General features: G+C 39.4%; 1 protein-coding gene across 2 annotated transcripts in view; it reads right to left on the bottom strand.

Annotated features, from left to right (window-relative positions):
- lrig2 (leucine-rich repeats and immunoglobulin-like domains 2) overlaps nucleotides 1-16,012 on the bottom strand; it is a 59,340-nt gene that overhangs the window by 3,944 nt on the left and 39,384 nt on the right. Inside the window, exons 9-16 of one of the 2 annotated variants that reach the window (XM_034165833.1) lie at nucleotides 15,180-15,251; nucleotides 14,964-15,032; nucleotides 12,642-12,805; nucleotides 11,816-12,127; nucleotides 8,201-8,482; nucleotides 6,442-6,882; nucleotides 6,154-6,306; nucleotides 3,636-3,788 (exon numbers count right to left, since the gene is read on the bottom strand). In XM_034165833.1, the coding sequence (XP_034021724.1) occupies nucleotides 3,636-3,788; nucleotides 6,154-6,306; nucleotides 6,442-6,882; nucleotides 8,201-8,482; nucleotides 11,816-12,127; nucleotides 12,642-12,805; nucleotides 14,964-15,032; nucleotides 15,180-15,251 (1,646 nt within the window). The remainder of the gene's footprint in view (nucleotides 1-3,635; nucleotides 3,789-6,153; nucleotides 6,307-6,441; nucleotides 6,883-8,200; nucleotides 8,483-11,815; nucleotides 12,128-12,641; nucleotides 12,806-14,963; nucleotides 15,033-15,179; nucleotides 15,252-16,012) is intronic. The other variant, XM_034165834.1, reaches the window with a different exon arrangement.

Here is a 16,012-nt window from a genome sequence, read left to right as displayed (position 1 = left end):
CATGTAGATTTACTGCATTGTGGATACTATAAAAACAATCCTGCGTGATTTATACTTCGGGAACAATGGCACACAGCAGGAATCATAAATTGGTGTTTGGGTAACATTGTATTTTGAGGGTGTGGCTTCCAGTCACGTTGAGTAGTTGCTTTGCCCTGACTTGCATTGAAACCACTTCCTTTCTGCGTCCTGTGCTTGATGCAGAAAAAATTAAACGTGTTTAATTTTTGGCATCTGATTCGCCTCATCCTTTGTGTCTGTCACGGTGTTCTGGCATTGAGCTACATCGTCTCGGCACTAAGGTGCATCCACGTGGCGTCATCATGATGCCGCACGACGCAACTCAAAGTGGGCCCGGTGTGAAAGGGGCTTTGGGCATAAAGTGATGGCAGGTTATGCCATTATTCCACACAGCGCTGTTCCATCCCGAACAAATCAGGGCACGTTTTGAAGCATCACAGTAACTTCTTGATCCATGTTTTGTCAGTCTTGAACAAATTTGGTATATGCAGTAGCTACAGCTATCATAAGCACCAGGTTTGAAATCGGGGTGAAATTTTTGAGCTGTTCAAAAATTTTCATCCCAATTCAGCATCATTACAGAGTCACTTCCAGATGTTCATAGTTTTAACAGCTTCAATCTTTAAGCTGAGTAGTCCTAGTGAGTACAGTTTGAAACATATTTGAGTGTGCTCCATCGGGGTAAAAAGTTGAAGCAAAACCAGTGTTTGTTGTGGTTTTGGCTGAGAATGCAACCGGGTTAAGCTTTACTTTCGTTTTCAAGCAGGTTACCAGGTAGGCATTTTATAAGCCAGCCAGCTGCCAGGTCTGCACTGTATAAGCCAGTATAGAAAGCATGCTGGTGTAAGCCACTTCATCCCGCTGCGGCACTCTTTCTGGATCGTGGGAGATCATAATAAAATGGTGCCGTGTGGAACAGGGGTTTCAGCGATCATAATGGGACAGCTGTGGTTTGAACACGGGATTTTGAAGCAGTTAGCACTATTAGCTGTGAGCAGTGTCTATTACGGGCTTATTGACTGTGGCTGGACATATGACAGAATCAAGAAACGCAAAGCTAGCGACGGCTATCGGCTGTTGAATGTCAAATTTGTGGAACTTTGAAATGTCGAAATATACAAAGATGTGTGAAGCCAGGAGCAGCGTCAGACAGAACGATAATCAATGCAGTTGTCTCTCTCTTCAGGCAAAGTCAAATCAGTGGCACGTAGCTGTGTTGTATGGTATGTGGTTATTATTTGTTGCTTAGTTTGTCCACTTTGATTTACACTTATTTGATGCATTTTTAATGCTGTCTGTGCCAGTTACAGTGCAACTGGAAGTACAGCTGACTGTAAATCTATTCAAAATGAGGTAAATAGTAACAGTGCGCCTCCTTATGGTGGATCAGATGCGACTCTATGCGGTGGGGAGAATTAAAAGAAGCTGATTAAAAAGGTTCTCCAGTGGGGAGAATTAAAAGAAGCTGATTAAAAATGTTCTCCAGTACATATCAAAGACTATTTTCACATAATTCCAATTGATAAGAAAATTGTCAGTATGTTGGACTGCAAGGGAGTTCAAATTCATCTTCACATATGATGTATAGATAATTTATGAGAGCAATATCAGTATACCATGGAAATTACTGTATTTTCTGGAGTACAAGTGCTGTTTTTTGTTGTTTGTTTTTTTGCTGCTGTTAGTTTTGGGTAGTTTTTTTTTTTTTTTTTTTGTCTTTTAGTAGTTTGATAGGCCCTGCAACTTATACTCTGGTGCAATGTATATTCTGAAAAATAATTTATTCATTCCTACTACTACCACCACCACCATCAACGACAATAACAATAATGATAATTTATATAGGGCTTTCCCAGGAATCAAAGCACTAAACAAAATAAACTTCAATAATAAATGAATACACATTAAAAAGTAAAACTACAACAATGCACAAAAGTACCAAAACACAGTGCTGCTGACAATCCATAAAAGTGTGTGACTTATACTTTGGTGCAACTTATATATGGGGTTTTTTAACTCCTCTTCAAGAGGTATTTTTTGGAGGTACAACTTATACTCTGAAAAATATGGTAATCATCAACTGTGCAGACTACAGTAAGTTCTATAACAAAAATAACAAATCCAGAGTTTAATTATGTCCAGTTTTTTCACATTATCTAATAACTTAATTGTAAAATAACCTGTGGAACAACTGCATAATAAAAAGAGCTGATAGTTTCATACCTATTTACAGTATTTATTAGGGGTCAACCAACATGGCTTTTTAAGGGGCGATACCGATATCGACAAGGTTTGGCAGTCTATACCTTTATTTGTCTGCAGTAAAAAAAAAAAAAGAGAGACAAAAAGGTATCAAATTTAGTATAAGACACTACTAACACAAAACTAACTTTAAATGTTTTGCACCATGTTGTTTAATTCACAGAACCTTTCAACATGACCTTCACACAAAAAAAGTGCAAGGAGCTATGACCAAACAAATCAATAAATACAACCCTCGTCTGTACACTGCTATCTATGCCAGTCTTGGATAGCAGGGTTCAGCGCTGACAGGCTGAACTTGTGACATACAAACAAATCAAGTAGTGCTGTGGGCGGGGCTTTGATACAAACCAGATAGCAGTGATTCATATTTTAAGAGTGGTATGGGCAAATAGCCCCTTAGTGCCTGAAGGGGCCATTTGCTAAATATGATGGGAACCTCTCAGATATTAATAGGTCTATGTGAAGCATACTAAATTACACTTATTCAAAATTTATAATGTTTTGTAATCTACTGTAAGAGCCACAACCTGAGTTAATTTAACTTAAATATGACAAATTTCATGTTTCATTATTTGGTGTTATGAGAATAAGACAATTTTATTTTTTCATTCATGTTGTGCATAGATCATAGATAATGTGTAAAAGGTTAAAACCACATTAATATTTGATGGACATAGCATTTGCTCTCTTCTTCAAAACTGGCACACAGTATCCAGTGAGACAGAGAGCTGTGCCAGGCAGTTTTTCTATTATCCTGACAGTTTTCTTTTTCTTTCGATATTTTTAATTAGGACTGCATTACCTTTTTTTAAATAATATAACCCCTTTAATAATTGTCTTATTTAAATGAGAGCTGAACCTGGACTGATTTCACTGTCAAACCTGAGCTGCCGTACATGTCGCTATGGCCTCCCAGAAATTCTGGGGAGCGCTTTTTTTAAAAATTGATGCATGAAGGGGGAACCTGGTGACCAGTGAGTCGCTACATCTAGCGCCACAAAATTAAACTGTCATATGAATATGGGCGTCAATAATCGGTCGACCCCTAGTATTTATCTACCGGTCTCATGGTGTCACTTGATACTGTGTTTATTGAAATACTTTCACGTTTAAAGGAATATACATTTTTGTGGCTGTACTAGATTCAAAAAACGTTGCGCTATTAAAACTAAAAGCATAAGGAGAATAAGCAAAAAAAAAAAAAATGTCTAGTCAGAGGCAGTGCCACTGGGCCGGCCTCCACTCACAAAAAGGGAGGGAGGAAAAAACCTTCTGAAGGCACTAAATGTAGGAAAACAAATATCCACGCAGGAGGAGTTGTTGATTATTTCTGTACAAGTGACATTAACCTGTGGAAACTCCTGTCAGTCCGTCCCGGGGGTCCCCAGGCTGGAAGCTGCTGTGGCCAGGAAACAAAGAGCCGACCCTACAATGCAGCACACCACTGCCCTCCGTTTCCACCTCACTGCCTGTGTCTCCATAACACACACCTGAGGAATACATGATTTCATAAGGTAAAAAAAAAAAAAACACAGACAGAGAGATCACAAACCAGAAACAAATGAGTGCACAAGTCACCAATTTATAATATTTTCACTTGCACTTTTAAGAGGGCTCGTGCTTTGTACAACCCCAATTCCAATGAAGTTTGGACGTTGTGTAAAATGTAAATAAAAACAGAATACAATGATTTGCAAATCCTATTCAACCAAGACAAGATATTTAATGTTCAAACTGATATTTATTGGGTTTTTTTGCAAATATTTGCTCATTTTGAAATGGATGCCTGCAACATGTTTCAATAAAGCTGGGACAGTGGTATGTTTACCACTGTGTTACATCACCTTTCCTTCTAACAACACTCAATAAGTGTTTGGGAACTGAGGACACTCATGATTGGGTATAAAAGAAGCATCCCCAAAAGTCTCAGCCATTCACAAGAAAAGATGGGCGAGGATGACCACTTTGTGAACGACTGCATGAAAAAAAATAGTCCAACAATTTAAGAACAATGTTTCTCAACATTCAATTGCAAGGAATTTAGGGATTCAATCATCTATAGTCCATAATATAATCAGAAGATTCAGAGAATCTGGAGAACTTTCTACACGTAAGCGGCAAGGTTGAAAACCAACATTGAATATCCGTGATCTTCAATCCCTCAGGCGGCACTACATTAAAAACCGACATCATTGTGTAAAGGATCTCATTGCGTGGGCTCAAGAACACTTTCGAAAACCACTGTCAGTTAACACAGTTCGTCACCACATCTATAAGTGCAAGTTAAAACTTTACCATGCAAAGTGAAAGCCATACATCAGCAACATACAGAAACGTTGTCGCCTTCTCTGGGCCCAAGCTCATTTGAAATGGACACATGCAAAGTGGAAAAGTGTGCTGTGGTCTGACGAGTCCACATTTCAAATTGTTTTTGAAAATCGTGGACGTTGTGTCCTCCAGACAAAGAGGATAAAGACCATCCAGACTGTTATCAACGCAAAGTTCAAAAGCCAGCATCTGTGATGGTATGGGGCTGTGTTAGTGCCCATGGCATGGGTAACTTACACATCTGTGATGGCACCATCAATGCTGAAAGGTACATCCAGGTTTTGGAGCAACACATGCTGCCATCCAAGCAACGTCTTTTTCAGGGACATCCCTGCTTATTTCAGCAAGACAATGCCAAGCCACATTCAAGCAAGAATGGGAAAGAATTCCACCTACAAAGCTTCAACAATTAGTGTCCTCAGTTCCCAAACACTTACTGAGTGTTGTTAGAAGGAAAGGTGATGTAACACAGTGGTAAACATACCACTGTCCCAGCTTTTTAGAAACATGTTACAGGCATCCATTTCAAAATGAGCAAATATTTGCACAAAAACAAAAGTTTATCAGTTTGAACATTAAATATCTTGTCTTTGTGGTGTATTAAATTGAATATAGTTTGAAGAGGATTTGCAAATTACTGTATTCTGTTTTTATTTACATTTTACACAAATTTGCGTAATTTTTGACTGCAGCTCATTCTTTTAGAGAACATCGTGAGAAAATCATATTGAATGGTGAGTTGAGTAAATTGTGACATCCCTGTAGTAGAACCTTGACATTTTATACATAAACTTCCTTTACTGAGGATTTCTGTGTTGGGATTTTCCTGTGTAGTCTGGGAAATCACGCGAGATGTGCAAGTAACAAAAAAAAAAAAAAAAAAAAAAAAAAAAAAAATATATATATATATATATATATATATATATATATATATATATATATATATGAAATTAACAAGATCATAAAGTTGCAGTGTTATGCTTCACTAATAAAGGAGCAACAGAGGGCATAAACATCACCTCCGTGTGTGGCGAAAGAATCATTTTAACACCAAAGCGCATAGAAAAAGTAAGCAGCTAAAAGACATCAAAGAAACAACTCTCACATTTAAACTCTCACCAAATATTTACAAAACAACAAGACAAAACTTGAGAACTGTGAGTAAGTTACCATACGAGTGCATACTACACTAAAACTAACACCACAATGCCACAGTGCTACACTGTGGCATTTCAGTTTAGTTACTTTGTTATGCAGCAAAAAACAAGGAGAAACGTCTTGAATTCCTGCATAACACAAGCAGAATACTGCAAGAAGATACACAGCTTTTGACATAAGAGGAAAAGTGGTTTCTGGCCCCATCCACAGTCCACTAATGATTCAGCCTCTTCTGTGTGTACCCACAATAAGATTCATCACAGCTGAGGGAGGTTTTAGTTACTGTGTTCGTGTCCTTCGGTACGCCAAGATCCCCTGAGGTCTACTGCTACTGTTAACTGTCACTGGTGGAACTTGAATTCTAAAGGTAAGATTACTCACCATCTGTGCCTTTATGGGCGTATTCATTGGAGAGTGATGGCATGAGCTGTTGGTGGCTGCCGGCCTCAGAGTTACTGTAGCCTTCTGGAGGCTCTGACAAAGTACCCTGAGAGGACAAGTAGCTGGGGATATCTGCTGGCAAATTCATCTCATCTGCAACACAGCAAAACATTTTATTACACAGATATGAGTTGGGTCAAATAGACACCTTTCTAACTTTCCACACCATTATCACATCCTTCACATTAAGGTGTGTGCACACGCCAGTAGTCACGAAACTGTGCTCACCAGTGTTGGTGATGCTGTAGTCCTCACTCTTCCTTCGCATGTGGTAGATGACAATGACCCACACCAAAGAGGTTCCAACCACACAGCACACTACCACAATCACAACGATGCCCACAGTCGTCCAGCCGTCCTGGTCGTACCCCCCACTGGTATCGCAGTTTGGAGATGGTGACACACTCAGGTAGATGTGGCCTCGCTCTGTGCCCAGTGTGTTAGACATGATGCAGGTGTATTTGCCAGCGTCAGCGGGGCCGGCATCCACAATAATAAGGAGCTGGTTTGCTGCAGCAAAGAAGTGGCGTTCCGTCAGTACCAGAGGTCCATCATCTTTGGTCCAGTTGAGACGAGGGGCTGGGCTGCCTCCGGCAATGCACTGAAGCACGGCGGTTTCTCCACGAGCAACTGTTTTGTCTTCAAGTGGTCTCATGAAGGATGGTGTTTCTGGAAGAGTAGAATTAAATTACTAAACATGAATAGTAAATTGCACACACAGACCCAAAGTAACAACATAAACTCAAAGAAAACAATCCAACAACGCACCCATGTGCCCGAAAGGGTGTAGACAGAAGCAAAAGCTTGTAAATGTATACATATGTATATAAAAATATACATATGCCAGAAGTGGGACGAGATCACTGTCATGTCATGAATCAGCAAGTCCCAAGTCAAGTCTCAAGACAGCTTGCAAACAGTTGGTGGTCATTATGACTTGAGATTTGACTTGGGACTTGCTTATTCATGACTTGAGAGTGACTTCATCCCACCTCTGACATATACCTAATGATAATGATGATAACTAATACAAAATACAAATTAATCACTAAACTAAAATTTTAAGACACAAACATGCAAACAGCAGTGCACCATGCACAAACCCAAAAAGAAAAACCAATAACCCTAATTCATCACACCATAACAAGCAATTACATGAGTTTTTTTTTTTTTTTTTTTTTTTAAGAGCCTTTTAAAGCTAACCAAATTACTGAGTGATTTTATGTTATCTGGGCACAAATTCCAAATATTAACACCTTTAACAGAAACACAGACTTCTTACAATAGTTCAAATCTTGATTTTTGAAATAGTGTTCCTCGCAAATTATAAATGGAGTCCCTTATTTTGAACAGACCCTGAACATGCTGTGGAAAAAGTTTTTTTTTTTCACTTTAAAAACATAATTTGTATTATGATACCATCAATCAGGTCCTAAAAATTTAAAATGTGTAAACAGACAAATAATGGATTTGTTGGATCACGATATGGTTCATTACTAATTCTTTTGTAGTAAAACTACTGATATTCTATCATACTGAGACAAATATCTGTGAGGAAAAGCTGCTCATTTAGTGTTAGACTAAGAACCTCTTTTGCTGTTGATCACAAACATTGCTACACTGAGGGCACAAAGGACAAAACCTTTAGTCACGCCATGGGTTAAATAGTAAACTGTTACCAAAGTTAAATTTGGTAATTTGGAGTTTTTTCGTTGTTGTTGAATTGTGTGCCGAATAAACTTTCATTCATTCAAATCTTGTGACACAGCCATCATGAAATACTTTTAAATCAGTGGTTTTAGGATGATCTTGAGGGCACTGCTTTTAGACTGTTCAAGCACAATCCCCAAAATCATGTCATTTGCATGACATTTGCATTTACAGGCATTGATCATTTGGACAATACAAAAGTACAAGTGCATAACAGGTGACGAACACAAATTTGCAATTAACATAATTCACGTGGACTATAAGGCGGGTGACTCACCCAGTACAGTGAGAGTAGCATTCGCCGATAGGCTGCCAGCTGCATTTTGAGCCGTGCAGCTGTACACGCCCATGTCTTCAGTCTTCACGTTAGCAATGAAAAAGATGTCATCGTCTGGCATCACATGCATTCGGCGCTCTCGGGCGGCAGGGAAGTCTGTGCCTCCGTCTTTCTGCCAAGCAATCTGGGGTGATGGATGGCCTTCAGCAGCACACTCCAGCCTGGCCATGGTGCCAGTCCGGATTGTGAGATCCATGGGTGTCTTAAGAAAAGACGGCAGTTCTGAAATATAGATGAAAAAGTTTGAGTATGAAAGTTTAAAAAAAATGTAAATAAAATGTACCGTCGACTCTAAAATAGAATCAAAGGTACAGTCTAAATGTTGCATCATCCAATTAGTAAGGAAAAACTTCTAAAAATTAATTAACTATCAGGTGTCAAACACTAAGCACTTTGGCCCATTTGACCTAACAAAGGGAACATCCTATAATGGCAGGTAAAACAATGAGGTAAAGCTTGTCAAATTAGTGCCATCATGTATCATTAATATTAACATTTTTCAAAAATTAAAATTTTTATTAAAATTCTTAGTCAATATAAAAAAAATAGTGTTTATCAGTGTCATCAATAATGGCTGTATTACTTGCTGTTACATGTCCTCAGACATGCCACGTGGCCTGCTTTTATCATCAGTAAGGGTGCTATACATTATTTGACCAGTAGATGTCAGTCCTCTATAATGGCCTATTAAATGACACTTCAAGTAATAGAAGTTTTGGTGAAGCTGAGAGGCTCACTGAAGTGCCTAAGCCTCCACAGAGACTTAATGATGCTTGTTATTCTTTAATACAAAATCTTTGTTCCAAATTCCACCTTGAGATACTACAGGTGCATGCTCCATCAGTGATTTTGGTAATACGCAACAATATACACTTTTCTCCTCTGTCTGCTGGAGGTGCATCCTCAAGATTCCCAAAGTAAGCCAAACACAAAGACCAGAAATAGAAACACAACTACTACATGTGCCATTATACAGGGTGTTTCAGAAAAATTGTTGTCAATTCATAATCTAATAACTTGACCAATTCTTATTCAAATTATCTCAAATTTTAACAGCATCTGTAGAAACAACTCAAAATCTTATGTTAAATGTTTTATGTGTGTTCAAACAGTCTAATAAGACTGTGCAGTTTGCATTTGTGAGAATTTGCTAAAAAGACACCAACTACAATGCAGATGTGGATATGGCACAAAAAGTTCAAAGAGAAAGGCTGTCTGTGGAAGCAAAATAATCTGGACAACCACCAGTATTGGAAGAGATGGTCAAGCGGGTTCAAGAAACATTTTCGTAAAGCTTAATGGCCCAGTCACACAGCACACGACGATTCCTGAACGAAGGGAAAAAGTAAAAAAAAAAAAGTCACTATTCACTGAGAAAAAGTGGACGTAAGTGCTTTATCACCAAAGACTGCGAAGCAAAAGCGCAAAAGGGACGAAGAGGAAATTAACAAACCCAAAGCTAACGATCTCGACGCTTTAAATGAAACACGCCTGGAGCAGCGTGTGTCTGCATCTCTGAGTTCCAGGACTCGGCACTGGAACGGCACTCATAGCACCCAAGTCCTCGAGAAACTGCAAACAGAAGCTGTGGAGATCTCTGTGCACATCGGTGGGACCACCTGCTTTGGTTCCTCATCCAGAACAAAAGAGGGATCATCTCCATCATCATCAGAATCCACAGTGTCTGACAACACGCTGTGCGCTCCGTCTTGCTCCAATTAAAAAAATAAAATAAAATGGTGTGCTGAGGTCACTGATCTATTATATTCTAAGCCATATATATTGATTTATAACAGAAACTGTCAAAGGGGGAATAAATATAAGTGTAAAGATGATTGAATATATCAGAGCAGTAAATTGATCAGTGCTTGTGAATGCGCATTGACTCACGTGCAGTTATTTCCACCAGCTGCAGCTGATCCACAATGTGAATTCTGTCTTCCAGAACAGCTCTTTATATAATCATTTGAATTATCTACCTGTTGCCACATGTACAGAAGGGCTCGACTGTCAATCCTACACTCAAATTAGTATATTTAATAAAAAAAGAAAAAAATAAGCGCAGGCAGCAGCTGCTGCTGCCGCTAATGCCGCATTCAGGTACCGTCGGAAATTACACCACTTTTTTGTTGTTTCAAATTCAGCAGTTGCTTGTTGCAAAATAATTAATTGTATCCACACAAAAGATTATTTTTTCCCTATATAAGGTTCCTGAGCGCATTGAACCTGACTCTCCACCCAGATAAAAAAACAATCCAAGCAAACAGGCTGAGTTTGCCCTGTAATTTCCGACAGTACATGAACACAGCAGCAGCCTCAGCGCTCACAAACCGGCTTCTGCACTGTGTGAAAACACTCAGCTGCTCGAACGAAGTCAAATTAAATAATATTACAAAAATGTTTAACGATTAAACGATTAAAAAAAACGTCAAGAACGACAGCAAAACGAAACGCAGATGAATTGAGGTTTTCATTGCCCTTCGTTCAAATTTTTCAACAGTTTAAAAATACTGACAAAGCGCCAGCTGCAGGAACGAAGCTGCGCAAAGGTTAAACAATGCCAACAAAAGTCCAGATTTCGTGTTTCATCAGTGCTTCATTGCCCTTCGTTAAGTGTCGTGTGACTGGGCCACAAGGAAGTCCAAAGAAGTGCAAGTTTGGAAACCCAATTCCTCCAATGACATTTTGGCTCACTGACCGACTTGATGTGTGCAGTGTCACAGACGGTGTGCTCATTGAAAACTTGTGAAATTGTTCATGAAATCCACATACTTCTGAATTCATTCATTCAAATTTTGATGAATAAACCTTATTTTGCCCAACATTAAGCCTGTCTAGTTTATTTGCCTGGACTGTGTGTTTACTCACATATTTACTGTACATCTCAAATGATATCAAATTTGTTGAAAACCCCTGTACTGGAGTTCCATGTTACTGATGCAAAGAAAATATGGAAGTTGACCACTTTAAACTACGGATTGGTGCTTGTCCAAATCAGAAAAAATTACACCCGACATTTCATGTTAGGTGTTATGAATGTAGAAATTTGTTTTATTGTTGTGTTCGGCACTGTGCAAATTTTAATACTTAAAGTACTCTGCAGTACTCTGTACTTTTTTCTTTTATGTTCAAAATAAAACCATCAAATCAAATCAAATACTTATCATTATGAGTACATTCTTTCAGCTTCTCCCTTTTTCCACTTTGCGTTGTAACGACAAATTTTAGACCAGATGCGCTTCCTGATACAACTCCACATTCCATGGAGAACGGCAGGGGTGGGTCTTGAACTAGGAACCTTCTGCTATGAAAGCAAGTGAACTAACCGGTTGGCCACCATGCTGCCCCAAATAATTACTGTTCCATCATGAGTAATTATAAATTCAAGTGCCACTGTTCTGACAGCTTTTCTACTTTTCCAAGACAATTGGACAAGCATTAATTTCAAACCCTGATAATCCAAAACAGTAAGGGGAGACAAAAAAGGTACACTGCTCCTTCATACAACAATAAGGCAATCACTCCTCCCTCGCAACAAAAGTCAATCATGTTTACCATTGACAGTAAGCTTGGCCCTGTTAGAGTAGTTGGACCCAAAGTGATTGGAAACCACACATTGATAGCGCCCCTCGTCAGTGAAGTTGACATTGAGGAGGTGAAGTACAGTGGTGTAGATCAGCTCTCCTTCCTGATATCTGGCATAGTTTTGTATTTCTGCATCATATAGCACTTCTCCATCCTTCCTCCATGCTGTGGTCATCCGCGAATCACTGCTGCTCGATGCAATGCAACTCAGAGTCACATTATTTCCTCGTAGTGCAACAGTTGTCTCTGGGTGGGTGGTAATCCACGGTTTGGGAAAGTCATCTGTGGAATAGAAGGAGTAAAACCCTTAATGTTAAAAAGTCTGTGACTCTATCCCAGGTTTCCCCTGTTGGACAAGGTAACAGAACATGTTAGAACAAGTTCTACTCAAGGACTGATATCAATCATTTGCGTATGAAATAACAGCATTTCACAAAGTGTTTCCAACCATTAGCGTAAGAGCTAAAACAGTAATGTCCATGAAGGAAACTGATAAGCAAACTTCAGAGATGGCAATTTCATCAGCCAAGAGTCATTTCTTTTTCACACCTTTGAAACCTTTGATATCGAAACAGAGTTTACAACTGGGTTTCAAGTGGCCATTACATCACATTTACCACCAGTAGGCTATGCACCTATTGAAAATAGCAACTTTACAACAAAGAAAAAAAAAATTCAATACCTACTGTGGAATAATTTCCTTTCATAGCAAACATATATTAATATACAGTAGCATCGAAGGAACTTTTGACCTAAATAATTATAGAAAGAAAAAAAAAAAAAGAAGACAACTGACCACAAACAAACTCATCTGGGCTGATGGACAAAACACTGCGACCAAGTAAGTTGGCAGGATGGGCACAGACAACAGAGGCAGACAGCTGGAAATGGCTGTCAATCAGCCACTGACCCAGCCACTGCAAGTGACAGTCACACAGCAAACTGCTGGTGTTCAGCTCCCTGAAAACGGGGGGGGGGGGGGGGGGAGAGAAGCAATGAGTCACTGCCACCTCAGCTGAAAATGTCCACAATGAACACACACACACACACACACACACAGCATAAACTACTGGCTTTGTTGAACATGATTACCTTTCACAACGCACATTAGAAATCTAATTTTCAATCCACTTTGTCTTAATATAACGTTCAGTGACAAGAGTGTTACCATTATGTCACTCTAATGAGGAAATACTGTTATATCCCATTAAAGCAGCAGACTAATTGGTAACAAGGAAATGACTACCATTATGACACATTTACTGAAAATGACAGTTGCTGGAGTATTTAACAACTGCATGAGAGACAAGCCTACATTGAGCTCATCAAAACCTCAAAAGATACAGACTTTACATTTCCTCTCTTTCCAGACTTTTACAGCGCAAATGTTTCTGTAACAAAAAAGAATCTGAAATTCTGTTATGTTGGACAAGCCTACGAGGGCTGTCAATAAAGTAACGGTCCTTTTTATTTTTTTTCAAAAACTATATGGATTTCATTCATGTTTTTACGTCAGACATGCTTGAACCCTCGTGCGCATGCGTAAGTTTTTCCACACCTGTCGGTGACGTCATTCGCCTGTGAGCACTCCTTGTGGGAGGAGTCGTCCAGCCCCTCGTCGGAATTCCTTTGTCTGAGAAGTTGCTGAGAGACTGGCGCTTTGTTTGATCAAAATTTTTTCTAAACCTGTGAGACACATCGAAGTGGACACGGTCCAAAAAATTAAGCTGGTTTTCAGTGAAAATTTTAACGGCTGATGAGAGATTTTGAGGTGATTCTGTCGCTTTAAGGACTTCCCACGGTGCGAGACGTCGCTCAGCGCTCTCAGCCGCCGTCGTCAGCCTGTTCAAGCTGAAAACCTCCACATTTCAGGCTCTATTGATCCAGGACGTCGTGAGAGAACAGAGAAGTTTCAGAAGAAGTCGGTTTTAGCATTTTATCCGGATATTCCACTGTTAAAGGAGATTTTTTTAATAGAAGACGTGCGGACGGGTCCGCAGGTCGGGACGCAGCCGCCGCGACGCTCCGCCACAGGAAAAACACCTCTGTTGAAAGCCTTAAGGACAAGTTGGAACATGTCCTGCCTGTTAAACAATTTCTCATATACTCACTACACTGAAAGCCATCAAAAGCCGCCTGGATTTTACAAATGGTTATCAACACGGAGGTGTTTTTCCTGTGCCGCCGCACCGCGTCCCGACGCGCGGATCCGTCCGCACGTCTTTCATTAAAAAAATCTCCTTTAACAGTGGAATATCCGGATAAAATGCTGAAACCGACTTCTTCTGAAACTTCTCTGTTCTCTCACGACGTCCTGGATCAATAGAGCCTGAAATGTGGAGGTTTTCAGCTTGAACAGGCTGACGACGGCGGCTGAGAACGCTGAGCGACGTCTCGCACCGTGGGAAGTCCTTAAAGCAACAGTATCACCTCAAAATCTCTCGTCAGCCGTTAAAATTTTCACTGAAAACCAGCTTAATTTTTCGAACCGTGTCCACTTCGATGTGTCTCACAGGTTTAGAAAAAATTTTGATCAAACAACGCGCCAGTCTCTCAGCAACTTCTCAGACAAAGGAATTCCGACGAGGGGCTGGACGACTCCTCCCACAAGGAGTGCTCACAGGCGAATGACGTCACCGACAGGCGTGGAAAAACTCACGCATGCGCACGAGGGTTCAAGCATGTCTGACGTAAAACATATGAATGAAATCCATATAGTTTTTGAAAAAAATAAAAAGGACCCTTACTTTATTGACAGCCCTCGTATTTGCAAAGTATTCTAATCACCTGAAACTGATGTACTTGACACATTTATTTCTATCCTTTATTGTCATAATTGTTTGTGTGAAGGTTTTGCGTATTACACCCCTCATTTTCAAATATTTGTCAAGCGAAAAAAATGAGGGTAGGTGACTCAGCACCTCTGAAAAGTATACCTGACAATGACATCACTGGTAGACATTTTGTGTGTTCAATAACATTATACCAAAACTAAATACTGATCAAGTCCCTCGGCTGTAATGTTATAAGTCCTTTCTAACAAAACAGTCACCACCATGGAAAAGTGGACTTCCAAATGTGTTTCTAAAAAGCTCTGATCGATTTGGCATCTACTCACAGCACTTTGAGCTTCATGTGGGAAAATGCTTCAGGGTGTATAGACATGATGCCATTCTTGCTGAGATCCCTGCCATAATAACACAAATATGGTTTAGAACCATCTACAATTTTTCATCAAAATGCCATCTTATTTTGCACCAAAACTAACAGCTGATTCTTTTCACCCACAAAGACAACAATGTGGAGAGACAGAAAAGTGCAGCGTTTTACTCACAGGTGCTCCAGCTCCATCAGGCCTTCAAACGCTTTCTTTGTGATAGATTTAATTTTATTCCTCTGTAGGATTCTGGAAAATAAACACTTTGTTATACATAAATTTGAGTCAAATGGTTGTTTAACTGCACATTGTGTTTGTAGATTCCATTAAAGCTCATTTAAGAGTTAAGACCAGCTAATAATGCAAGTAAGTCAACTTAAATAAACAGGATCTTTTTGTTATCCATAATATGCAGCTAAATCTAATAAACACTTGTATATAAATTAAGAAACATAGCTGTACTACACAATTATATGATAGGATACTATCATGACAGACCTCCTAGGCTCATCACACAGAAACTGAAATGTTTCAAGCACTGTTTTATTTTAACTGATAATTATGGCCAACAATGTCAAAAAACAGAAAATGTACATCTGAAATAATAGAGAATATGATAATATCAATGCAAAAATATCATTTATAAAACAGAAATTTCAAACTTCTCAAAGTATGTTCATCTATGTACTCAATATTTGGCTGGGGCTTATAAACAGGGTAGCACAGTCTTGTTTGAACCCTCGTGATGTTGCAGGATTTGACCACTTATGGGGACAGTTGTTCCCATTGCACAATATATACACACAGCATAACTTCACACGGAAAAATGGTGCACTGTTTTGTTTTCAGCTGCAATCACCGAAGCAGTCGTGAAAAGAGCTGTTTTTTTTTTTTTTTTTGGTTCCCAGTGGAGAAGGGAAGACGAGGCAAATGTGAGAGGTAGTGTCGGTGTTAGCCTACACAGCTAACCAGAGTAGCTACATTCTCTCACCTGCAAAACCACCTTGACA

The sequence above is a fragment of the Thalassophryne amazonica genome, chromosome 3, assembly GCF_902500255.1.
Source record: "Thalassophryne amazonica chromosome 3, fThaAma1.1, whole genome shotgun sequence".
NCBI lineage: Eukaryota > Metazoa > Chordata > Actinopteri > Batrachoidiformes > Batrachoididae > Thalassophryne > Thalassophryne amazonica.
The sequence above is the reverse complement of the archived record's forward strand: the minus strand, read 5'-3'. Positions and strand labels throughout refer to the sequence as shown.